Source organism: Clupea harengus, chromosome 1 (assembly GCF_900700415.2).
Source record: "Clupea harengus chromosome 1, Ch_v2.0.2, whole genome shotgun sequence".
NCBI lineage: Eukaryota > Metazoa > Chordata > Actinopteri > Clupeiformes > Clupeidae > Clupea > Clupea harengus.
The window spans coordinates 6,164,355-6,187,996 of record NC_045152.1 but is presented as its reverse complement, the minus strand read 5'-3'; the positions used below and the strand labels follow the sequence as shown (position 1 = coordinate 6,187,996).

General features: G+C 43.6%; 1 protein-coding gene across 3 annotated transcripts; it reads right to left on the bottom strand.

Moving 5' to 3' along the window:
• Positions 1-336: 336 nt before the first annotated feature.
• Positions 337-22,160, bottom strand: LOC105899914 (cytoplasmic phosphatidylinositol transfer protein 1-like). Of its 3 annotated transcripts, none has more exons than XM_031565735.2 (11): positions 22,072-22,160; positions 18,989-19,145; positions 18,555-18,703; positions 15,092-15,180; positions 14,570-14,577; positions 13,238-13,309; positions 12,842-12,937; positions 11,926-12,081; positions 10,009-10,072; positions 1,256-1,352; positions 337-677 (listed from the first exon to the last, which is right to left on the bottom strand). In XM_031565735.2, the coding sequence occupies exons 2-10, from the start codon at positions 19,034-19,036 to the stop codon at positions 1,270-1,272; spliced, it is 765 nt and encodes a 254-aa protein (XP_031421595.1). In that variant the 5' UTR covers positions 19,037-19,145; positions 22,072-22,160; the 3' UTR covers positions 337-677; positions 1,256-1,269. The 3 variants fall into 3 exon arrangements, with proteins under 3 accessions (XP_031421595.1, XP_031421590.1, XP_031421601.1); XM_031565730.2 differs by lacking the exon at positions 22,072-22,160 and adding an exon at positions 19,691-19,889; XM_031565741.2 differs by lacking the exons at positions 337-677; positions 10,009-10,072; positions 22,072-22,160 and adding an exon at positions 19,691-19,891.
• Positions 22,161-23,642: the final 1,482 nt, after the last annotated feature.

Genomic DNA, 23,642 nt, shown 5'->3' with positions numbered 1-23,642 from the left:
CTATATTTCACAGGGAAACGCCAACAACAGAGCAGCCTTAATGACCACGCTTGGGCCTCAGAATTTGGGCATTCGTATAAAAAAATGTCCCCACCAATATGCAGGCACCTCACTGCTCAAGGACATCATAAAATACAGAAGAGGACACACATTGGCACTCTGGAGGTACGTTGAACGCCATGCTTATCATCCCTTCTCTGGCACATCAAACACGCAAAACACTGACACACACAAAACACACACACACACACACACACACACACACACACACACACAAAGAGGCAATGCATAAAGCCAACAAAAAGAGAAATGTTACATAATAAAACAGCAAATTGATTAGTTTTTTGCTCATTTATTTATACAATCTAGCAGATAGAACAGAGAAAAAAACAGAAGGGTGAGTCAAAAGTCTGGTTCTGTATGGGAGGGCTCTTTGATCTGGAGGAATGTACTGTAGGCAGCAGGAGTATGATGATGGAGGATGGATGGATGGATGGGCGGGTGGGTTGATATGGGGTGGGGTGCAATCCAGCGCCCCTCGCTCTACCTGCCCCCCCCCCACCCCCACCAGTTTGAGCAGGAATGTCCAGGGGAGAGCTCAGGCCGTAAGTGAGCCGGACATCAGCGCCGTGAGAGGTCTGCGGCTCCGATTTTCCTCAAATAAACCAGTTGGTGGACTGCAGACACAAAAGACACAACACAGGGTGGGGTGGGGGTGGGTGGGTGGGGGGGGGGTTACCGTGGTGATTTTCAACAGAAATTGCTCATGTCATGCCATGTGGCTGTCTGGATGCTATGGAGATGTGGGAGGATCAGGAAGGAGGAGAGCAGCCCCATTCACAGGGATTGCAGCGGCATCAGTGGATCAGATCTGTCTCGCTAACAACAGCAAAGTGCATCCTATGGGCTTTTTTTTACCAAAAGTGGGCTTTTACTGAGCTCAAGTGAAAGCCTGCAGAGTGTGAAGGAGAACGAGTGTGAGTTTAGCTCTTAGCTCTATCCACTGGATGGCACTGTTAGTTCAATGACAGGCACACACACACACACACACACGCACGCACGCACGCACGCACACACACACACACACACAGGGATAGGGATCAACACAACTATTATTACCTGCACCGACTTAGAAATTCAGCCTAAGCCCTTGAGAAACCAGTAATGGTAGTAATAATAAACATAACAACAACAATAATAATAATAATAATAATAATGATGATTAAGAGGTTCAGATTAAGGTGCAGATGCTTACATTCAGCTGAGTGATTACGTCTCTCTACATCCGATCTTCTGGTTGGTGGCCACATGCATTTCATCCTCAAACATCCGCACGTCTTCTAGCTTCATGGCTGCAACACAGGACACAAGCAGATTACACAATGCTCTTCATTAATTAAACTTGTATAAAAAGAAACATTTGACAATTAGTTGCCACAATTACACTGAGGTAGTACTGATTCCTAGAAGCAGAGTCCAGGACTATTATGTGACGACCTTAAGTAAATAAAACTACACTGAACACCAGCCAGTGATATTTGGGATAATGGACAACATGGCATTGGAGTAGTAGAAATGATTGCACGTTGGAGTTGGTAATGTGGCTATGACACATTCTGTTCAGCCGTAGCTTTGTAAAATCACTTTGACACCCATCTGTTATCTCCTAATATCTTGACCGTAGGACGAGTTGAAAACAATTGGGTCATAGCCCAAACCTGTAGGAGCGTCCCAGGGCAACACCCACCCCCACCCACTTTTTCAAATTCCTGCAGCTAAATGTACCATTTTCACAGAGTTTTGCGACAGATACAGTGTGCAAAGGCAGCCCATGGCATGCAGGGCCCGTCATCTGTCTGACTGATTCACATGAACATTACTCCATCCATTACAGGCTACCACACTGCGGTTTTCATAGTTAGAAATGACATTTCATTTGAACAACATACTGTTTAAAACAGCAAGTCAGCCGTTGTTTAGTAAACTGAGGTTTAGATAGGCCTATAAAAAGTGCTGTCTGGAAATCGATTTTTAAATTGGGAGATATTAAAGTTGAGTTTAAACGGTTCTCATCATCTCATTCCCTTTTACCTTGCTCTTGCCCACATGGTCAGCAGCAGGAGATAATTCTTCCTCCAGCTCCTCTAGCCTCTCCTGCGCCTTCATCCTTTTATTTTTATTTCTTTTTTTAAAGCTTCTTAAATCCATAGTCTTCAAGTCTTCATAGTCTTAGTGAATTGGCTATCTAGCTAACACCAGACGCCAACAATGACAAGCCCTGTAACCACTGCATTCTCATTTTCTCTCTCTCTCTCTCTCTCTCTCTCTCTCTCTCTCTCTCTCTCTCTCTCTCTCTCTCTCTCTCTCTCTCTCTCTCTCTCTCTCTCTCTCTCTCTCTCTCTCTCTCTCTCTCTCTCTCTCTCTCTCTCTCTCTCTCTCTCTCTCTCTCTCTCTCTCTCTCTCTCTCTCTCTCTCTCTCTGTGTCCTGCCTCATCTTAGGTATGGCACTGCAAATGGCAATGATCATTCATTTTTTCAAGAAATATCGCTGTTTAATTACTACAATTAAAATTCCAATTCCAATTCCAAAAAAAGATGCCTGCGCCACATCCATTTGGTAACCTTCTGCACAGAATATGTTATAATGAACCTCTCTGGAAAATAAATCAGCTTAAGCTTTTCTGTATGACAGTAAGCCCAATCCACCTGTTACCTGTGTGTGTGTGTGTGTGTGTGTGTGTGTGTGTGTGTGTTCGTATGTGAATAAGACAGAACGGGACTCTACTCAGTGCCTCACATTAGAATGGCAAGTGAAACGTCTCGTATTTTTCTCTCTTTCACACACACAAACAGAATATTCTCAGACACTTTGATCGGACTGTGTGTGTGTGTGTGTGTGCGTGCCTAGGACTGTCAGAGTGTGAATCTGTATGTGTGCCATCCAGGAGAGGAACCTACCGTCCTGCTAGTGCTTACAAGAAGAAGAAGAAGAAGAAGAAGAAAGAGAAGAAGAAGAAGAAGAAGAAGAAGAAGAAGAAGAAGTAGTTGGGAGGTTAAGGAAGGAGCGGAGAAGCAAAACCAAGGGACGGGGGCGGTCTGCCACACAGAGTTACCATTTATGAGGTCAGAGCCATTCCCCTGCCCGTGGCCCCGGAGCCAGTCTAAGGCGCCCTGACCTACATCTCCACACCAACCAGCCAGCCAGCCAGCCAGCAGCAGACCTCTGCCAGGGAGGGTGTTGAGGAGGGGAGAGGAAGGGAGGAGAGGAGAGGAAGGGAGGAGAAGAGAGAGGAGAGGAGGGGAGAGGAGGGTGGGAGGAGAGGGGAGGGGGGGTGGGAGAGGTGGAGGGGAGGGTAGGGGTTGGAGGGCTTCTCCAGGCCAAGCAGTCGCATCGCCTTACCCTCATAAATATCTGTTGACAAGCCGAAAACAAGCACAACTTTCCCATGGCTCATGTTCGCCGACCTCCTCGTCCCCCTCCAAGCACACATTCCGCCACACACACACACACACACACACACACACACACACACACACACACACAGAAAGGCATGCATTACCTTCCTCACTCCCCTACCCACTCAAACGTCAGAGGTGCACTGGCCACTGTATGCTCTGCAAAGGCACGTGTGTGTGTCACACCCCCACACAGAAATACTCACACACACCTTTCAACCCCCCCTCCCACACACACACACACACACACACACACACACACACACCCTCTTTTTATCAGACTCAGTCTTATCTTCCCCCTGCACTGATTACAGGGCTGCTCACCCTCTTCTGTTCCAGGCCTCACACACACACTCTCTCCACTCCATCAGTCCCTCCACACACCCATCACCTTCTTCCGTCAGAGTCCAGATGCCAGCGTGTAATCACACAGCTCCGGACACTCACTCTCACTCTACGCGGGCCGACAGCGGGAGACCCTCGCTTCCTCGAGCTCCTCGCCCAGCCCCTTCCCGGAGCCACACATGAAAGGGCTGCGGAGTTGGAGAGTTCTGCCATGCTGTCGCGCCAGGGATGATCGATGTCAATGGGACGCGGGATAATCACAGAGTCCTCGCACTGCTGAAGAGCTTTTGAGAGCTGGAGGGAAAAGGAGACTATGCACTACTCGCACAAGGGCTTGTCAACCCCTCAAGACAAACCCCTTAAGCCGGGTCGGCAGGTTCATCTCAGGCTAGCTCGCGTTCACACGACGAAATGGCACGAGAAGGGAAAAGGCTGTTTCATTAGTTGAAAGGGTTACCTACAGTTAGGGTTTTCAAAAGATTTGTTGGTTTTAAATGTTCAGTTTTAAAAGGATATCCCAGGATTTTTCAACCTGGGCCTTATTTTTAGATCTTTTTGGGTCCAAACTTTTACTAAGGACAATTAGCCAATAAAATCGGTCCAGTATTGAGTTAGCACACTATAACCGGCAACCGCTAAACGACTATACAATGTAATCCCATGGCGTAAACCGCCACTGACAGGCTCATAATGTAATTCTTAGTGTCTGACTACATGGATAGGATCCCTACAGAGATACACCTGTGTCTGTTTTCCTCGATAAAATGTTTCTACAATCATTGAACTGCAGAAATTGTAGAAACAGTCAGTACTTTGTTTAATCAACTAACCAGCATAAACGCACCACACAGATATAAATCCGCATATTTCACATCTACTTCTTGTCAGTTTCACTGCATCTTCCTATTGTTATCCAGTTACAAGTGAAACAGTAAGGCCATACAGACAGAATGGCGATGAAAAGGCAGCTGGCCAACAGCATAGTATGGCCAAAGGCTATTCACACACTTCAACGATACATGCTATGGCATTAGCGAGTGGACAACAGAGATGTAATATCAAGGTCCCCAATTCCATGCCAAAGAGCTCTACACCAATACAGGAATAATCACTTCTGAAGGAGAATGACTATTTTGGTTCATGCAGAATGAGAAGGAGCTAAGCGCGGCTAGTCACAGACAGGCCCTTGTGAAGTGGAACGTCAATAGGAAGGTGTGTTAATTATAGAATCCTCTTAGCCAATCATGACTGTGATCGGCCAGGAATGGGGCCATTGTGTTGTGCGCTGTGTGTCGGCTGATGGAAAAATAACAAACGGAGGTGCACTGTGAGGAAAGCAGGAGGTCACTGCATGTGTCGCTCAGCAGGGATACCCCAGCAGGAGTGCCAGAGGAACGTCAGAGAGGCCCCGTGGCGGAGAGGGCCAAGCGACCTGTTAGTAAGCAATGGAGAGGGAGCATGAACCAAGATTCAAGGTCAAGGTTAGGACCCAAAGTTCGGTTAGGACCCAAACATCTACAGACATAAGCCACAGCTAGCTTTTCCAGTCTGTTTACCTATGACCACTACTAATGGTACATCCTCTAACGATCACTTCAAGTCACCTCGCCATTATGTTTTCCATTGATTGTCTAGGCTCAGCAATATAATTGGAAACAGAATGTTAGTAATCAGAAATCAGCTGTCTAAAGTGAGAATAAAAGTCAAACATCTGGATCTTCCATAATGTGGCATGATTATAGCATCAACACTTCCCTCTCTCCTTACATACGTGTGGGGGAAATATGTATCACTTCCTACAATCTAAAATGTGAAAGAAATGTGCAAACAATTATACAGTGCCATATCTATGTATTTATATATCAAATTTAGATTTTGCAGTGAATTTAAGACCCATCCAGGATCACAGTCCAGTTTTTGCCTAACAGTAAATATAGGGCCAAAATTATAGGATAGTTATGGTATGACAAAATACTTTTGCCTGATAGGACACATATGAAGTAGATTCGGTGAAAACATTTAATCACCGTTCTATATCAGTGCTCTGAAAACTTTGAATGGTAACTATAACAATAAATCAATCAATAAATAAGTAAGGGTTGATGGAAGAGCTGCCAACTGATAGAGGCTACTACAGTGAGTGTGTAGTTAGACTGATAGAGGCTACAATAGTGAGTGTGTAGTTAGACTGATATAGGCTACAATAGTGAGTGTGTAGTTAGGCTGATCGAGGCTACTACAGTGAGTGTGTAGTTAGACAAGCTAATGAATGAACAAAATAGATGTAGGGCCAGAATTATTGAATATGATGGCACCAAATGTTGCTGTGTTCCTGTTCTACGAGACATGAACTAAGTGCTTACATCATTTTGTATCATCTGACTCTGGATACGGCTATTCTCTGAACAACACGCTTAGAGTGTGTCTCCACGCTGAAATAAACTCCAGAAATCCCGATTACGTCTTCCGGTCCGTTCTTCAAGTTTGCCGTGCTCATTAGATTCTACCAAATTCTCTAATCCAGTCTCTAATCTCATGTTGCAACTCAATTGTCAACTAGCTTTCACTGAAAATAAATCTACATCTGCTACAACGACATCTACTACGGCCCAATTCCAAGGCGGTGATTAAGAGCATTCATTCACTGCACTGCACATAACACAAGAGTTTACCTACCATACTAAAAGTATTACATAAACAACAAAGGATAAATAACAAAGGATTCAGTGAAGAAACACTAATCACAGAGATCAGCAGTCTTGGTTTCTGGGGAGAGGGAGCGATCACTCAACAAAAACAACAGGAGCTAACCACTCTTTCCCCACACGACAAGCCCACCATTGCCAGCTCATTCAGCTGACTCACAGAAAGCCGAGTCGGAAAACACAATGAAACGGACTGAAGTGAAACACATTCCCACAACAAAGAGGGTTCACCGAAGTTTCATTGGGAAGAAAAAAAACACCTATGTCGGCACAAACATATTTTAGAGAGAACTTACTAATCAACCGGTAATGTTATGCTACACTTCAACTACACTGCAATTCAATTCAATGACTCACCAGCTTTGGCACTGGATGTGTGTGTGTGTGTGTGTGTGTGTGTGTGTGTGTGTGTGTGTGTGTGTGTGTGTGTGTGTGTGTGTGTGTGTAAGAGTGTGTAAGAGTGTGTGTGTGTGTGTAAGAGTGTGTGTGTGTGTGTGTGTGTGTGTGTGTGAGAGTGTGTGTGTGTGTGTGTGTGTGTGTGAGAGTGTGTGTGAGAGTGTGTGTGTGTGAGACTGTGAGGCTTGAAAACCCTTTGAATCACCCTGTTTGACTCAAGCCCAGACAGTGCTGTCACAGTCAGAGGATGGGCCAAGCAGCAGGAGACTCTGTGAATCACAGAGGCTCTTTAACACTCACTGTCTTATCCCCACACATGAAAACATAAAGCCATGATGATGATGATGATGATGATGAGGCCGGCAGGCAGGCGCGGGATGAAGGTGCACTGTCAGTCCCCCTGTTGCTCTGAGCCGCCCGTCATGAGAGGATATTAGAGAGGGACCCTCAAAATCCACCATCCCAGTCAGGAAGAAAACAGCCTTACTCATAATTCCTTTCTTATCCCCTCTCGCGTAGTGGCAGAATAAAACAAGTGCTGTTTTTGTTTTCTGTTGCTGTAAACATCACCAACCCTTCTAAAGGACAATTTTTAATAAAATAAACGTTATAGTTGACAGCGCAGAGGTAATAAGAAAAGACTTCTGCCGCTGTACAGCAATGTGAAGGTCCCCAACACTGGGAACGTCAACCCTACTTGTGAGACAACTCATTGAGAGCCAACTCAATGAGAAACAACTCAGTGCAAGACTGTCGGCGGGGAAAACGTATTTCCTAAAGAATCCGTGTTGAAACCGGATATCGTCACTTTACTCCGGTCGGATAAAACTTGTCACGTCCTGAACAGAAATGGACAAGGACCTTTGATTTATTCTTTAGGAACCATGTCGATGCCTGACTTTTAATGTTGTGTCACGTTAACATTAATAGCGATTGAATTACACTTGTAATCGCTAGCGGTAAATAAACGTTAATAACTTGAATGACTGATTAAGGATATATGTTACACATCACAAACACACGTAATCGATGTTTTTTGTGTGATAATTAGGTAATAGGTAAGCTAAAAATTACAGTATCTTACGCAAGCTAATTTACCTAGATAGCTAGCTAGCAATTGAATTACACTTGTGTGGTGTAATCGCTAGCGGTAAATAAACGTAAATAACTTGAATGACTGATAAAGGATATATGTTACACATCACAAACACACACAATCGATGGGTTTTGGGGGAAATGAGGTAATTGGTTAGCTTAAATTATAGTATCTTAGGCGAGCTAATTGACCTAGCAAGCTATAACGGAATTAACAGTGCTAGCTTTGTGTTTGGTCATATAGCTTCGTAAAAGTTCGGTTAACAAGTCACTTGTGTGTTTAGTTGTATGACTTTGTAAAAGTTCGATTAACAAGTCAATTGAGCATTAAGCCACCTGACTATAATGGGTCAATTCATATCAGCATGCTAACGTTATACTTATTAGCAGCGAGGCTAGCTAGCTACTGTGTGTTCCAATGGATTGTTGGTCTAAGCGTTAGCAGCATGGGTCAATTTATATCAGCATGCTAACGTTATACTTATTAGCAGCGAGGCTAGCTAGCTACTATGTGTTCCAATGGATTGTTGGTCTAAGCGTTAGCAGCAACCTAACAATAATGGAAAGCTTCAGTTAAGACCTACAATACTCTGCAACATTCGTGTACCACATGAACAACTAACCGAGTCAATGTAGACATATAAAAAGACGTTTAGATAGCTTTATTCACATAAGCCGTATAACTTCACAAAAATAATAATAATTTAAAGAAAACCGATCGTTTGAATGTCAGGCGATCAACACAACTTCTCAACTAAAAAGTAAAGGTCCTAATCAAACGGAGTAAAGTGACGACTTCCGGTTTCAACACGGATTCTTTAGGAAATACGTTTTCCCCGCCGACAGAGACAACTCAGTGCGAGACAACTCCGTGCGAGACAACTCAATGCGAGACAACTCAGTGTGAGACAACTCAAGCTTTTTACTCTAAGCAATACACTGCATAAGGAAAAATGGAAGGAGCCCTCCTACCCCATGTTAACAGGGTTTCATTTAGACAGTAAGATATGGAGACTTTCTGGTTTCAGAGCGAACCATGACATGACATGACTAACGTCAAAACACACTAATGTCAAAAAAAGGCTCACTTCTCCTTGTTCTTTTTTTGGAGTAGCACTTGCCTTTAAATAGCCTTGCCTTACAAAGTCCCTCTCTACCACAAGCCAACACTGCAAACATGGTCTCACCAAATGCTGCAAATCAACACCTCCAGGTTTATTATCATAAAAAGTATGGGAGTATTAATTAATTCCCCAAGAATTGAATTTGCCTTTCACTGAGGTGAGACCACAAACATGTAAAACTGTGAAATGCCTTTTAGCAAAAGTCCCCCAGGAAGACAAGCACAGTATGCCAGCATAATACATGTGTTGGTAATGGCATGTAATTAAACATCTATACAAGAATAAAATCGGTTCACTGTTTTTGTTCACCATATTAAAAGACCTCTCCACCCCGATAGCATTTTGATATCAGCATGCACTATTATACAGCCATCTTGCTGTTGTTTTCTCATGATAATGGCAGAATTGCATATTTAAGAGGGTTCCGAATTTTTATAACCGAGTAACAATCTATTATATCACACACACCATTCCTCATAGCGAACATGTAGTGTAGTCTAGAAACAGTAGTTTCAACATTCATACCAACATTTAAAATTTACTCCAAAGGAAGAGTGTATGTCCAGAAACTGCAATTTACTGCATTCTAAAAACAGCGAACGCATTAAAAATTCTAATTTGATACAGGGGGCCACTTTGCCGCTTCCTTTCGTTTTGATGAACGGGGGACCAAATCATCTTTATTCTGCTGCTGCATTATTATAATCATAATGCATACTGTTTTAGCTATGAATGTAATTGTGGCAACTGTGCAGGAAGATTTGAAAAACAGCTCATCTACCGTCATGATTGTTTCATACGGCAGCACACCTGTGTGGTTTTCAGGGACCATAAAAGCTGTGATGAGATATTCAGAGGTGTTAGTCATTCAGAAAGGGGTTACTTACAGTACCACTCATCCACCCAGGCAAACGCCTGCCGGTGTCCAACCAACAACACGTCCCTAATTACCTGAGAGAAAAAGAGAGACAGCGGGAGGGAGAGAGAGTGGGAGTGAGAGAGTGGGAGAGAGAGTGGGAGAGAGAGAGAGAGCGAGAGAGTGGGAGAGAGAGAAAGAGAGAGTGAGAGAGAGAGAAAGAGAGAGAGAGAGAGAGAGAGAGAGTGGGAGAGAGAGTGAGAGAGTGGGAGAGAGAGTGAGAGAGTGGGAGAGAGAGAGAGAGAGAGAGAGTGGGAGAGAGAGTGTGTGAGTGAGATAGTGAGAGAGGAATGATGACCTTGAGTTAAAATCATTTTTTCTATTCACAAAACTAGTGAGCACAAAAGGACACAAGTAAGAGAGCACAGGCTATTATGCCTCTATTGAAATGGGCAGACTTTAGAGAGGAGATCAAAAGCAGCCAGACATGAAGGCAGAGGTGAGGGGTGAATCTGGGTCTGGGCTCGTGCACACACACACACACACACACACACACACACACACACACACACACACACACACACACACAGACACAGACACAGACACAGACACACAGACAAGCCCTGTATGAAAAAAACCAAGAAAAAAAAACAAGAGTTCTGTCTGTAAGGTGTTATTGGGACCCTACTCATCACAGACTGAGGAGGGAGTCAAATTGGGTGTTCTAAATGAGATCCGAGCCCATCAATCATCGAGGTCCCTGTCAGGATGTGTTAAGGCCAGAACACCTCCTACAGACCTGCAGTCAACAGGATGTGTTAAGGCCAGAACACCTCCTAGAGACCCGCAGTAAACAGTAGGAGAGGCATGACGTGGTGACACACCAACACATAACACAACCATGTCTACACATCCAGAAAAACACACCCAGACACTGCCACAGACACAAGAAAACAATGAGGAAGCGTAATACACAAACATATATAAACAGATGTGCCTAATACACACACACACACACGCATATGCATGCACACACACACACACACACACACACACACACACACACACACACACACACACACACACACACACACACACACACACACACACACACACACACACACACACACACACACACACACACACACACACACAAATACAGCCACAGACAAACAAAAACAGCAACTCACACAAATGCACAAACACAGTCATAAATAAGCAATGCCATCCGGCAAGTGGAGGCACGAAAGCCAGCCGGCTCCCGGGAGATGTTTAACAGCCGAACAGAGCCCTGGAGTGCGGGGAGATTAAGAGGCGTGCTTTTTACGACCCTACCAATGTGCCGCTTACGAGGGAATATAGTGGAAACCTGCCATGCTTTCATATCACTGGTGCAATACGCAGAGCGATTTAAAAATGAGTGTCTCAGTGTTGCACTCGAGGGCTTTTTTCCCTCCATAGTCCTACAGGGGGTGTGTGTGTGTGGGGGGGTGTGTGTGTGTGTGAGGGGGGGGGGGGGGGGTTGGGCATCCACAGGATGTTATTTGGGTCAAGACTGGAGGCTAGCAGTAGCCGTAGTGTACTCCTGATCCAACTAGTAGCATGGTGCTAGGAAAGGTCATGGATTCTATTCAAGACGGGCATGCTGTGTGAGAGGGGATAGAATCATTCTCATGGGTCTCAAGATTCAAAGTAGTATGGAGCTGTAACTCAACCTGCAGCTCAACTGGTAGACATTCTGGCACAGACACGCATCAACGGCTCAATCACTAGTGACTTAACAAATTATACATCTAGCCCACTTTCCTACTGCAATCTCTATGGCAAAATGTTTCAGATAAAAGCATCAACTATATGTATTATATGTACTATATACACACACACACACACACTCCCAGTACACCATAGAAAATATACATAACATGTGCCTAGGTGTAAGTGAACAAACCTTATGGATGAACTGTTCTACCCGGGTTTGCAGGCCCCACACCTCGAACTGGACTCGCACCAGCTTATAGGAGCACATGACGGGGGAGCAGGTCCCTCTCCAGTCTTCCTGGAGTGGCCCTCTGCCAGTCTTCATCGAAGCGAAGCACCTCAAGTCCTTAGATGAGAGAGGAAGAGGAAGAAGAAGAGAGCAGAGCTTATGAATCATTGGGACTGAAGAGCTGCTCGCAGGGCAGAGGCATCTCATCAAAATCACTACCGTCCTCAAAGACTGTTAAATACATAAACCACACTGAATATTTCATTAGAGTAGGGACGATAGTAAAACAAGGCAACATTGCTGCTAGTCACAACATGCTAATGTGGGTGAAGCACCGTGTATGGAGATTATCTCTCAATGCTAGTTTCTAACTCCTGGATTACCATTCTAGTTTGATACTGTGACACAGATGATCACCATTCACATATGTCTGAGTCTGTTACATGTTCGTGTCCTCGAGTACGTCGATTGTAATTCTTCCCACACTTTTCCCTTACAGCTCGAGAGCTTCAAATCCTCTGCAGACACCTGAACACATCATGCGAGACAAGCGCAGGCTGATCCACTCCAGAGATTTACGGCCATCTTGCAACCACACCACCACGCTTACCTTCCCAGTCTCAGCGGGGACCCGAAAGAGAGGAAGGTAGGGAGAAAAACTAAGCTAAGTCCCAGCTAAGTCACCTTACCCAGGGAGAAAAAGCAACACATGTTGGACTGTTTTGACGCTAATTAAAAGCGCTGGAGCTCCCTTCTGACTGGTGAATATCCAGATCCAGAATATCCACATTTTTGATGATGCATGTTGGGAGTGAGGGGTGTGTGTGGTGGGGGAAAAAACAAAACACAGATTTTTTTCCTTTTTCAGTAGCGATACCTCTGAGAGGTTGTAGTGCCTCTCGGGGAAGGCATCGTAGGCTATGTCCAAGGCATCCACCTCTATGGCACAGCTGTCTTTTTCCAGGCCAAAAATCTAGGCGGGGAAGAGGATGAAAGTGTTGGCATAATATGTGAGATATCCGAGGCCTCGGTGCTGCAGTGATAAATTCATGCCTCATCTGAGGGGCTCTGTATTTTCTTAAGATCAGAAGACGGAATCGGACATAAATATTCATGGGCCAGGTGTGACTACAGCGGCACCGCTAGCATTCCGGATAAACACTGATGCTTCCGCAGATCCATTCAAATGAGTCCCAATGAGAATCCTCCTATCTGGCCCCGGCTTCGGGGTTATCTCACTTTAAAAACAAGAACTCCAAACCGTTCTACTTACATTGTCGCTGGTTCCACAGTTGTTTTCATATTTCGTCTCGATATGGATTGAGAACTTTGGCAAGAAGGAACACTGGAGATCAAAAACAGAGACAGCAGTTAATTAGCTTCTCTCCAGACACCAGCGGCCCTCTGGTGCTGATCTAGTCCTGGTTTAGCACAGATCCCATGGCTCTTCACAAACTCTAGTCTACAACGCTTCAGATATCTAAACTAGTAATATCATGTCAACATTGCTGGAAAGCAACACTTCATCTGTGCCAGATGAGGACCAGATCAATGCAAGACCCAGGTGTTTATCGGAGTTATTCACTGAAAGGACTCGGAAAACAGAAAAGATATCTTGTGTTTAGCCTCTACAGCTATTTCCTTGTCAGTAAGTATGTTGAGATTAGCCATATTCATGAGACATCAAGGACATTCACAGTAAATCAGCACTACATTATGCTTCCCATCAGAATGGGAAACAAACATATGAACTCATTTACACCCACAGCTTAAGTACAAAATACACACGTCTTGCTATACCTAAAATGGTGACTATATCGGAACTGTGGCACAAAACAGGTCCCTAGACAGCTGTCAAATTCTAGTTACTCAAGATATTCAACAATGTTTTACTACAGGTTTCCAGCAACCCTGACATTTTGTTTGTTTATTTGTCTCAGATTCCTATGTAGAGCTGTGGAATTCTCCAAAGTCACTTTGGTTGGCTAATAAAATGTTGTAATACACAAGCCTCCTCCAGCATACCCTACTTCAATCCTTTCTCTTTCACACAGAATGCATTGGCGCACACTCTCTCTCTCTCACACACACACACACACACACACACACACACACACACACACACACACACACACACACACACACACACACACACACACACACACACACACACACACACACACACACACACACACACACACACACACACACACACACACACACAGTCAGTCCCATTTGGCTAAATGCTTTCATAGTAATGGGTCACCCTTTCTCGGCAGATCCCCTATGTAATGTTATTACCACTCACAGCTGGTGATGGGGGTGAACTGTAATTGCTTGTCATGACACGGCACTTCATGGACTGCATAAACATTTATAAGATCTCCGTGACACCCACCAGCAGATTTATGGGGCCGCTTCGCGATCACGCTAAACATTTTTGGCTGCCACTTAGCCACCGGCACAACCTACCGGGAGGACGTGTGGTTTGGCTTGGCATGAGCGGAAACATTTAGCACGTGGTATGGATCGTATCGAATGACAAATCCTCTCTATATGGGAAAACAGGACGACAGCCTACTGCTCAAACTCAACCCGGACTTACCGTGTATTCTGGATCAGGTCATCCAACATCATGGAGAAAATTGGTCGGGGTTCATGAGGGGGAAAAAATAAATAAATAAATAAGAGTACGTCGCATCAGCATTTGGCATTCTATAAACCTTCATCCAAAGCAATTTACAACCACACAACTGGAGCCAGACATGTCATAAGCTCACACGGTTCCAGGTAACTGAGCACATGGCCCTGCTATTGCTGGCCCTGTCCTCTCTAACATGTGACCACATTTACAGCGTGCCGTCAGTCCTTCTCATTTTCATTATAAATGTCATTACACTATTCAATTACTTTTAGTATCAATCATTCCACATAATGAACTGGATAATAAATCCCACCCCATGTAAAAATCCTAAAATATAATGCACCCCACAAAATGCAGAATTGCACACCGTGCTGTGGAAGTGGCAGAAATGTCATGGTGTTGAGCTTGTAAAAAGGCCAGGCCTGTGGCTCCCACGGAGAGAGAGCTGATTGGCTTACCCACGGAGAGAGCTGATAGGCTTACCCGTTATAGTGTAGGGATAATAATTCCAGGCTTTTTCCGTGATGTAAAAAATACGTGGGACGAAGGTGCGGGCCCAGCTTGGAAGCTTGCTGCAAAATGTCATCACACACCATGATTGAGATAGAAATAACAGTAGCAACCAGCAGAAGCAGCAGCAGCAGCAGAAGTATAAATTGACATGGTATAAGACACCACTGGCTGGTGTGTGATGTGAATGAGCTTACATCTCAGAGTATTTCTGGCTCAGGGGATACCATACAGTACATACCATTACAAATCGAGGGAGGCACAGAGAGAGAGAGAGAGAGAGAGAGAGAGAAAGAAAAAGGTGTGTGTGTGTGTGGGGGGGGAGAGACACACAGCTATGGTACACGTGAGGCGTAACTAAATAAACCTCTCCAAAGTCAATCAGAAACCAGTGCCAGACCTCTCCATTTTGTGTTGGGATTCTAATAACCCTGTCAAGGTTTATTTTGTCTCGCCCATTCTGTGATGTATTACACAGCTACGTACCAGCCCAATATATCGTGTAAAAGGTTTTGAGCTGGAAACAACCATTAGCTGACTAGGTTCTATGCTCTTGTAAGGGCAGCCAAAATGTTACCAATGACAAAAAAAAACAGGCTGGAAGGTTTGTATGTCTCTGAACCTAATGGGACAGTAGAAAGCATTAGAGTGATAAATATTGCAGCAAACACTATTAATCTGACTCCATTAAATTATTAAATGATCTACAATATTACCAAACAGTATATACGCCAATAGTTAGATCTCAATTAATGTAAGGGCGTGGCACACAAGGAGGTACATGAATTATAAATGAATAAACTGTTTATTAATACAATAAACGGTATGTTACAAGTATCAGTCAAACTGAATGTAATGTAAAACCCAAATGAATAAGTACAACTGGAAATATCAGCAAATGACTAGACAGGTTGGATGCCAATTACACCAAATCCACTTAAATTACCAAATAAACCTGAATGCATAACCTGAGATGGGGAAGAGAGGATCCCCACACTCAGACAGGAGAAGCAGCAGCAGAAAGAATAGGAGAAGCAAGACAGAGAAGAGACGAGAGAGAAGAGACGATTGAGAAAAGACGAGAGAGAAGAGAGAAGAGAAGAGAAGAGAGAAGAGAAAAGAGAGAAGAGAGAAGAGAGAAGAGAATAACAATGGTAACAATGTACTAATCAAATTATACAGCTATGGGAGGTACTTCAGATCGCAATGAAACCATGGTCAGACCGCTTCCCACATCAAAAGGATCAATTTAAAAACAAATATGAATATGTTACATTCACACATATTTGCACAAACTTGGAAATCCCAAACCCCTTGAGGTTCGCTCTGTGACAATGGGGGGAAGGCTGAAACAATCGACCAGATACTAATGGAGGATGCGACAATTAGGTGAACTGTGACCAGGTTCTGGGGTTGCTGTGAACACAAACAGTCCAAGTTGAGATGCTGTGGTGACACAACTGACCCACTAGCCAAACACAGCGAATATCCATTTCTTGGATCGTATTGGAGTGAATTTTGCCTTACACTCTCAATTACAACTGCACTGCTAACAATGTAAGAAACACTGGTTGCTTATGGCAGAGGTCAATTAATCAGTTCAGCAGTCAGTTGTCAAGAAGTAATTGACCTTTGAACCCTCAATCAACCAATCAAAATGGAGTATTCTGGAGTGCAGTGTACTAAGGCATACATAATGAGTGCTAATCAAAGGGTAAGAAGAAACAGGGAATACAGGACAGAAGGGAGAAGTATTCACTCCAGCATAACAGCACACAATCTGATGTATTACATTCACTGTGATCCATAATCCTATTGTAGCTTCATGGGACTAGATGTTAGGTGTCTGGGAGAAAAAATGTCTTCTCCATGACATGTAGGAAACCCAATTATACTCCCAGAGGTACACCCAACTCCTTCTCCAGCCATTAGCACCACTTTAGTGGAAGATAACAGCGGCATTGCCAACAACACATGCCAGTTTCCCTTGACGAGCCCCTATAGATAGAGATGGTGCCAGTGATCGATCTGCTGTTCTTCCAATTAACAGCACACCCAATCTCTCCGAGGAGACGAGGCGATGCGTCATCAATTAGTGCCGGATCACAGACAGTGCCAGCATGTTCGACAAGACCCAAATTTCTACCACATCTGTCCGCTGTTATTTCCCTGCCGTAACAAATTTCCTGCTTTAAGATCATACACATTCTCAGGAAAAAATGATGCAACTAAATGAAATATTGACTGCAAACAAAAGTGTCAGCATAAGCTGGATTAAAGGGGACAGAGAGAGGGGGAGACAGAGAGAGAGAGAGAGAGAGACAAAGAGAATGCAGGAGGAAGACAGGAACGGAATGTATGTATGTGGGGGGAGGGGGGACAGCGGAGAGAGAGAGCGAGAGCGAGAGAAAGAATGAAAGAGACTCTCTGGTCCTCACACACGATGAACAGACAATGGTTTAAATCATTTGACCATAAATCGAGAATTGAAAAAATAGCAGGCAACATTCACCAAGTGAACAAATCAACTCGTATTAAAGTAGTGATTGCAAAACTTTCCAGCACAAGCAAGAAACAACTTTATCACTGCTCCTCACTCACCCTATGTGACAGCAAGGCAGTTAAAAAGAACTGGCTATTAACAATGTATTTCATTAAAGAGTGCGTATTCGTGGAAATAAAGGTTAAAAATAGAGTGCTCTGAGCTTTGGTTTGAATGTTTTAATAGCCCATGACCATAACTAAAACAAAATGGTTAGGAGGGTTGCTTGGCAACTGAAGCAGCTCCTTTAAAAAAAAAAAAGAAAACATTTCGAAGACAGTTATGTGTTCAGAGTGAAGGGTCTTTCACACAAATGTTTACAGAGTTAGGGCCATAAAAAGTGACATAACTGTTGACATCTGTTAACTTAAGGCCTTGATGGCTGGACAGAATCCAATGATTTTCACTCTAATGAAAACGAAACCAATTACTGCACCGTCACTTATTTCAAAGATAATGGCAGTCTCGGCTGTACTTGTCAAGCACCGATTGTTATAATCCAAGAGAGAAGCCTAATTACTCCAATAGCTGAAGGAAATGGTTTTAGCCTCATGTGGATTCTGTCAGGACTTCCAGCTCGCAGACCACAATCCCATGGTAAAACATGAAGAGACATTTGGTGAAACTAAATTATGTGTCAACTGAACACATCTCTCACCTACACAAATTAGTGTAGCTCTGCAAATCTCAACCTTAAAATGGACAATAGCTATATTGACAGACATTTGGTAATAAAGGACTGTCAGTTAAGATTCTTGCAGTCTGGCATTACACAAATTGTAGTTAAAAGCCACTGTACACACCCTCTGTTACTGGAGACAGTGCCATGCACACCTACCATATGATTACCAGAGACAGACACCTGTCATATGTGCAGCACTGAAAATAACTCACCTGGACAGGTGAACTCTCTTCTCTGTGAGCTGACCCTGCCCATGCGCTGGGTCATAATGTGGTTCATTCCTGAGAACTTCAATCCCCTCCTCTGTGTCACTCTCCTGGTGGCTGTGTTTGCTAATTGTGTACAACTGCCCTATCCTGTACTATAGGTAAAAAAAAACACCACACATGAATATGTATAGAACATGTATAGGCTACATGTTCATTTCCAGTGAAACATTGATAATTGATCAAGTCTGTGAAATGCCATGTCATTGATAAGACTGCAAACTTGCTTCAAAATATCTGTACACACAGCACTTCAGGGACAATTTTATCTTCCAATAATACATGCGTAGGCTATGTCGGCTGTTCCAAGGCCCTTTTCCCGTGGTTGTCTACAATGTTCGGGGAGGAAGGAAGTGCGTGGACGTTGCCTGGGATCTTACCTCTTCCACCGTCAGAGGCATGCATATGCGATACTCTTTCACAAGCATGACGTCCGCCTAACGCCAAAGCCCTCACAGAACTCAAGAGAAGGCACAACGTTTCAATGTGTCGAGATTCACGCGGAAAAGTTCAATCCCAGTGGTGATGGATCCAAGTCTGTATGGGGAAAATACATGTATGAAAAGTGTTTAAGAATTAAAATGTTCCGGTTCGTCGGCCAATAACAAAACACTGACGGTATTTCAACAAGAAGCATACAATCTTATTAGCGCAACTATCTATGCCAAACGCCGAGCAAACACCATATCAAACATTTAGCCATAACAAAACCGTTAGGCTAAGAACGACTATTGTGATTTTTCAACTATACAGGTCACAATCAGTCACATAGCCTACTGATCAATAATGCTGCCCCTAAGCAAACAAGCTCAAGGGGTAGCCTATACTTATTATCAAATCCGCTTCTTTTCATGGGCTACATATCGTCGACTTTTTGTGCAAAACAGTAACTTTGAAAGACCATGAAAACAACCGTCTTATAGAACCTTCGGGCAGCAAAAGGCACCCTTTAGTTTTATCCGAGTTGTAGGCTACTTGAGAAACTTAACAACAATCGGTTAGCTGAGGAAACTGTCGAATGTGTAACCGCTACGTTTTCTAGGTAACCCACGTCTTCTAGTTCGTTGTCCGAAAACACTTACCTGCCTCTACGATTGAATGTTTGATCTCTAGTAGGCTACTTTAGATTATTTGTCAACGATAGAATCGCAGTACGCCATAACTCTCTCATTGATGAGACAAATCCTAAACTTGCGTGCCGGACATCCACTTTTCAGAAGTGATCCAATGTCTTTAGTTGGACTACACTACTACCTAGGTCTACAGACTGACCTCTAGAGGCAAAACTATTTACCGTATCTAACCTAAGTAGCAATGCTACACCGAACAATTTGCACATCTAGACAGTTAATGGTGGAACACAATTAAACAGACACACGGCGATTCAATTGAAAAATATTTTAGTGGAAAATGTTTTAGTTGACAAATAAAAGTTGAGCCGTACTGCTTTAACCTTAATAAATGTATTCTAAATGTGTGTACATAAAGGTGTGTGCAAAGTTAAATGCAATGTATTGATGGAAGTTACTTCAGACAACAGAAATATAATTGTTGACTCTTTGTATTTGTGTGTGGGTACCGAGGTATAAATACAAAGAAAAACAGTATCATTTGGCACTGGATGACAATTGGATGTCTCTCAGATGTGAATCAATTTAAACAGAATGTAATTTCAGGACTTGTTTCCGTACAGAAATTAACAAGTGAAAGTCTGTAGAATGTGTCACAGTGTGTGGTGGCCAGATATAAGATGCAGATTGCATTCCTGCTGACATGACATACTATTTAATTAAACTGTGTGAGTTGGTGTCACTTTGGCTGGACACACAATTGCCTCCCCTACTTTCCGCTGATCCCCTTTACATGGCCAAAGCAAACATCTTAACAAAAGAAAAAAAAATCTGGTCTGAAACATTTTGCACATTCTATTGTGGGAATGCTGGAGCCATTCACCCATACTCTGCCATAGTAACAGCAGGCCTACAAAGCATAGTAGATTTAAGGAACAATATTTCCCTTGGGGCAGTATGACAAAACACATTCTAAACTGCTTTTGCCACAATGCTGCAACATGAGAGTTTATCAGCCAGGTTATACTAGACTATAACCAACATACAATTGTGTTATTTTACAATTCATTCATGAATTCATTAAATCTATGAGCTTTGTCATTGACCTATTAGAAGTGGTTGTACCATGAACCATCATATTATTTTTGTATCATAATAAATTGCATTTCTGGGACCATGTATTGATGCAAGCAAATGTGTGATGTGGCAAAATCAAAAAGCATGAACATCAACATAAAGTGCTTTAACACACCATTCAAGTGTCCTGGCGTTGCACACGCCACCTCTCTCCACCGTGAAGCTTGAAGGACACACCTCGGCTTGCCCTCCACACCCCCTCGCCCCCACTCTCAAGCTATGCTCCACACTCAAGCCTAGCCGGGCAGCTCATCCATCAACCTGTCTGAATCTGTGCAGTGGACCCAGTGAGAGTGGAATACCCTACTGCTCCTGGTCTCTCTCTCTCTCTCTCTCCCTCTGTCCCTGAAAATATGGAGTCGAGGGTGTGGAAAGGAAGGATGCTAGAATGCTGTGCCTTTGTTTTTGGTTCAGTAAGTTCAGTAATGCTTTTGCATAAATTACTCCAGGCCCAGTGGAGAGATTTTGCATGTGATCCTGTAGGTGCAGAGTGCCATTATCAGCTCTTTTGAATTTGTTCGTGGCACACGGTTAAATTGTCAAAGTAACAAATCACTCTGATGTCGGAGCTTTGACGAGGGGGTTTGTGTTCATCTAATGTAGATGAGGATCGCCAAGGGCATCAAAATAGTAACCTCAGACACTGCAGAATGTTTGCGATCCCAGTAGGTGGCAGTCAGGAGCTTTGCAATAAGATTATTTCAGGACATACTAGTATCTAGTGTGTTCCAGGTAAAGTGCAGTAAAACAGCAGACACGCAAACATACAATACACATCTTTAAGTCTTAATATTTCTTTAGCACCTAGCAACAGAAACGTGTCAGTTTAGACCAGTGGTTCCCAGAGTGAGGCGCGCCTTCCTGGGGGGGCACGGAGTTACAGCAGGGGGGTGCGCGGGCTAAAACAACACGAACCCGTAACACCCCTGGTTGGATTAAGTATGGTATCGCTAGTGCTTTTACAGCACAGTAGCCTGTAACTAACCTATTTAGTGATGAGTTTGAGTTTGAAATGTTTAACCATTCAAATACAATGTTTAAGAAAAGCTATTCAACAGCTGATGACCATCTGACTCAAAAACAGGTAAGGCTATATGACCATCTTAGTCTTTGCACCGTGGTGTCGAGGGGCAACAATTCCGTACAAATACAGTTGGTGCTACAGACACGTGAGAATGTTTAAACTTTGCAAGAAAAGTTAAAGCAGTTTAAGTGTCAGACATTTCGGAATTTCATTAAAAATTATCCAGGCCTACCTCTAGGGACAACATGAAACGAAGAGAGGCTTCGGGGCACTGCAGCTTAATGTAGTCAAGGAAAGTTGATAGACGTGTCAATTGTTCTCTACAACATTGACACGATTATTTAAAACTTTGGCCAATGACTATCCTGGGAGGTGCGGTTGATGTCGGCCTTCTGTCCATTCACAGTGTAGCCGTCATCATCCACGGGTTAAATAGCGGACATCTATATCTTGTTTCACAGAAACATCTGAAAGGTTAACCGTTGTGCAACATTGTGTCGAGGCGTATTCCCAGGTTATCTATATTTAGCATTTCTTTCAACGGTACACAAAATAGCTTGCGGGTGTTCTGAGTACCAATACACTATTGTCTTGAGTGGTTGTCAAACCATTCCATGTCGACGACCTCACTTCAGCATAGTCTAATGCAATGAGGAAAATTCAGTTATGATTTTGCTAATTTCCCTCACATATCTGGGCGTTGTAATGGCACGTGACACTTGTCAAATCATGACAAAATGCACACTTATGTGTTAAAAACAGAAGCACAATTACCTTGCTATAAGTTTGGTACAAAAAAGAAGAGACCTGTTTAACCACAGAGTCATGACACTTCCAGTTTAGAAATTATACTGTCATTTTTCGTGTTTTTAGGCCTTTACTGATTGCCTGCTCCAAGCCAGAATAGGCCCAGATGTGTTCCATTGTCAACTGCTGTGTGAAAGTAGTCCTCTGTGGTGAGGCGGCCATAAATGGTTATTGCAGTTTGTGCCTTAAAGGTGGTCTTGGCCTTCTGACTGATAATCACCTGGGAGAATTTATGCCGGGGATAATCCTAACCCCCTCTTGTCAACTGGCGGTTCTCTAAAACCACCTGCATGGTCATGGTTGGCCGTGTCTATGAATCGCAGAAGACAGGTAGGATAATTAGCCGACTTAGCGGAGTGTTTGCTCAGGTAGGTTGCTGGGGATGATGGGATTTTTTGTCGAGGAAGCCGGAGGGCTGCTACCGGGCACAGGATATCTTAAGTAATGCACAGTTCAGGCCGCGCTGAAAGACAGCAAAGCCAGGGCGCCTAGTGCCGAAGTGAGATACATAGACACATACCCACACAGGCAAACACACAAATATCTTCATTGACATTTCAAACATGCTGTTTGGACCTTAGGATAGAATCAACACATTTATAATGTATGACATTCTGTGCAGTGGGTGCAATAATGTAATTGGATCTAGGGAATATAAAAAGAGAAAAATAAATCTATTGCTTTTTTGCAGGGCTGAGGCAGACGCAGCGCCTTCTTCCCTTTTTTTTGTATCAACCCTCCAGCCTTTGATCAGATTTCTCTCGCTTCTGTGGTCAGTTGAGCAGCATCAGTGCTGACTACAAATATTAATCTCCAGGTCCCTGCCAGAATGCAGCTCTGAATGAATAATGCATGAGAATGGCAGGGGGAAACAGGAAGGTGAGCATGCTATTGGCCACAACCTGGCTAAGTTGAACAGAAAGATACACCACCAACAAGTGAGCAGATGTGAATGCAACAGAGACCACATAAACGGAGTCTTCCGCCCGTGGTGTC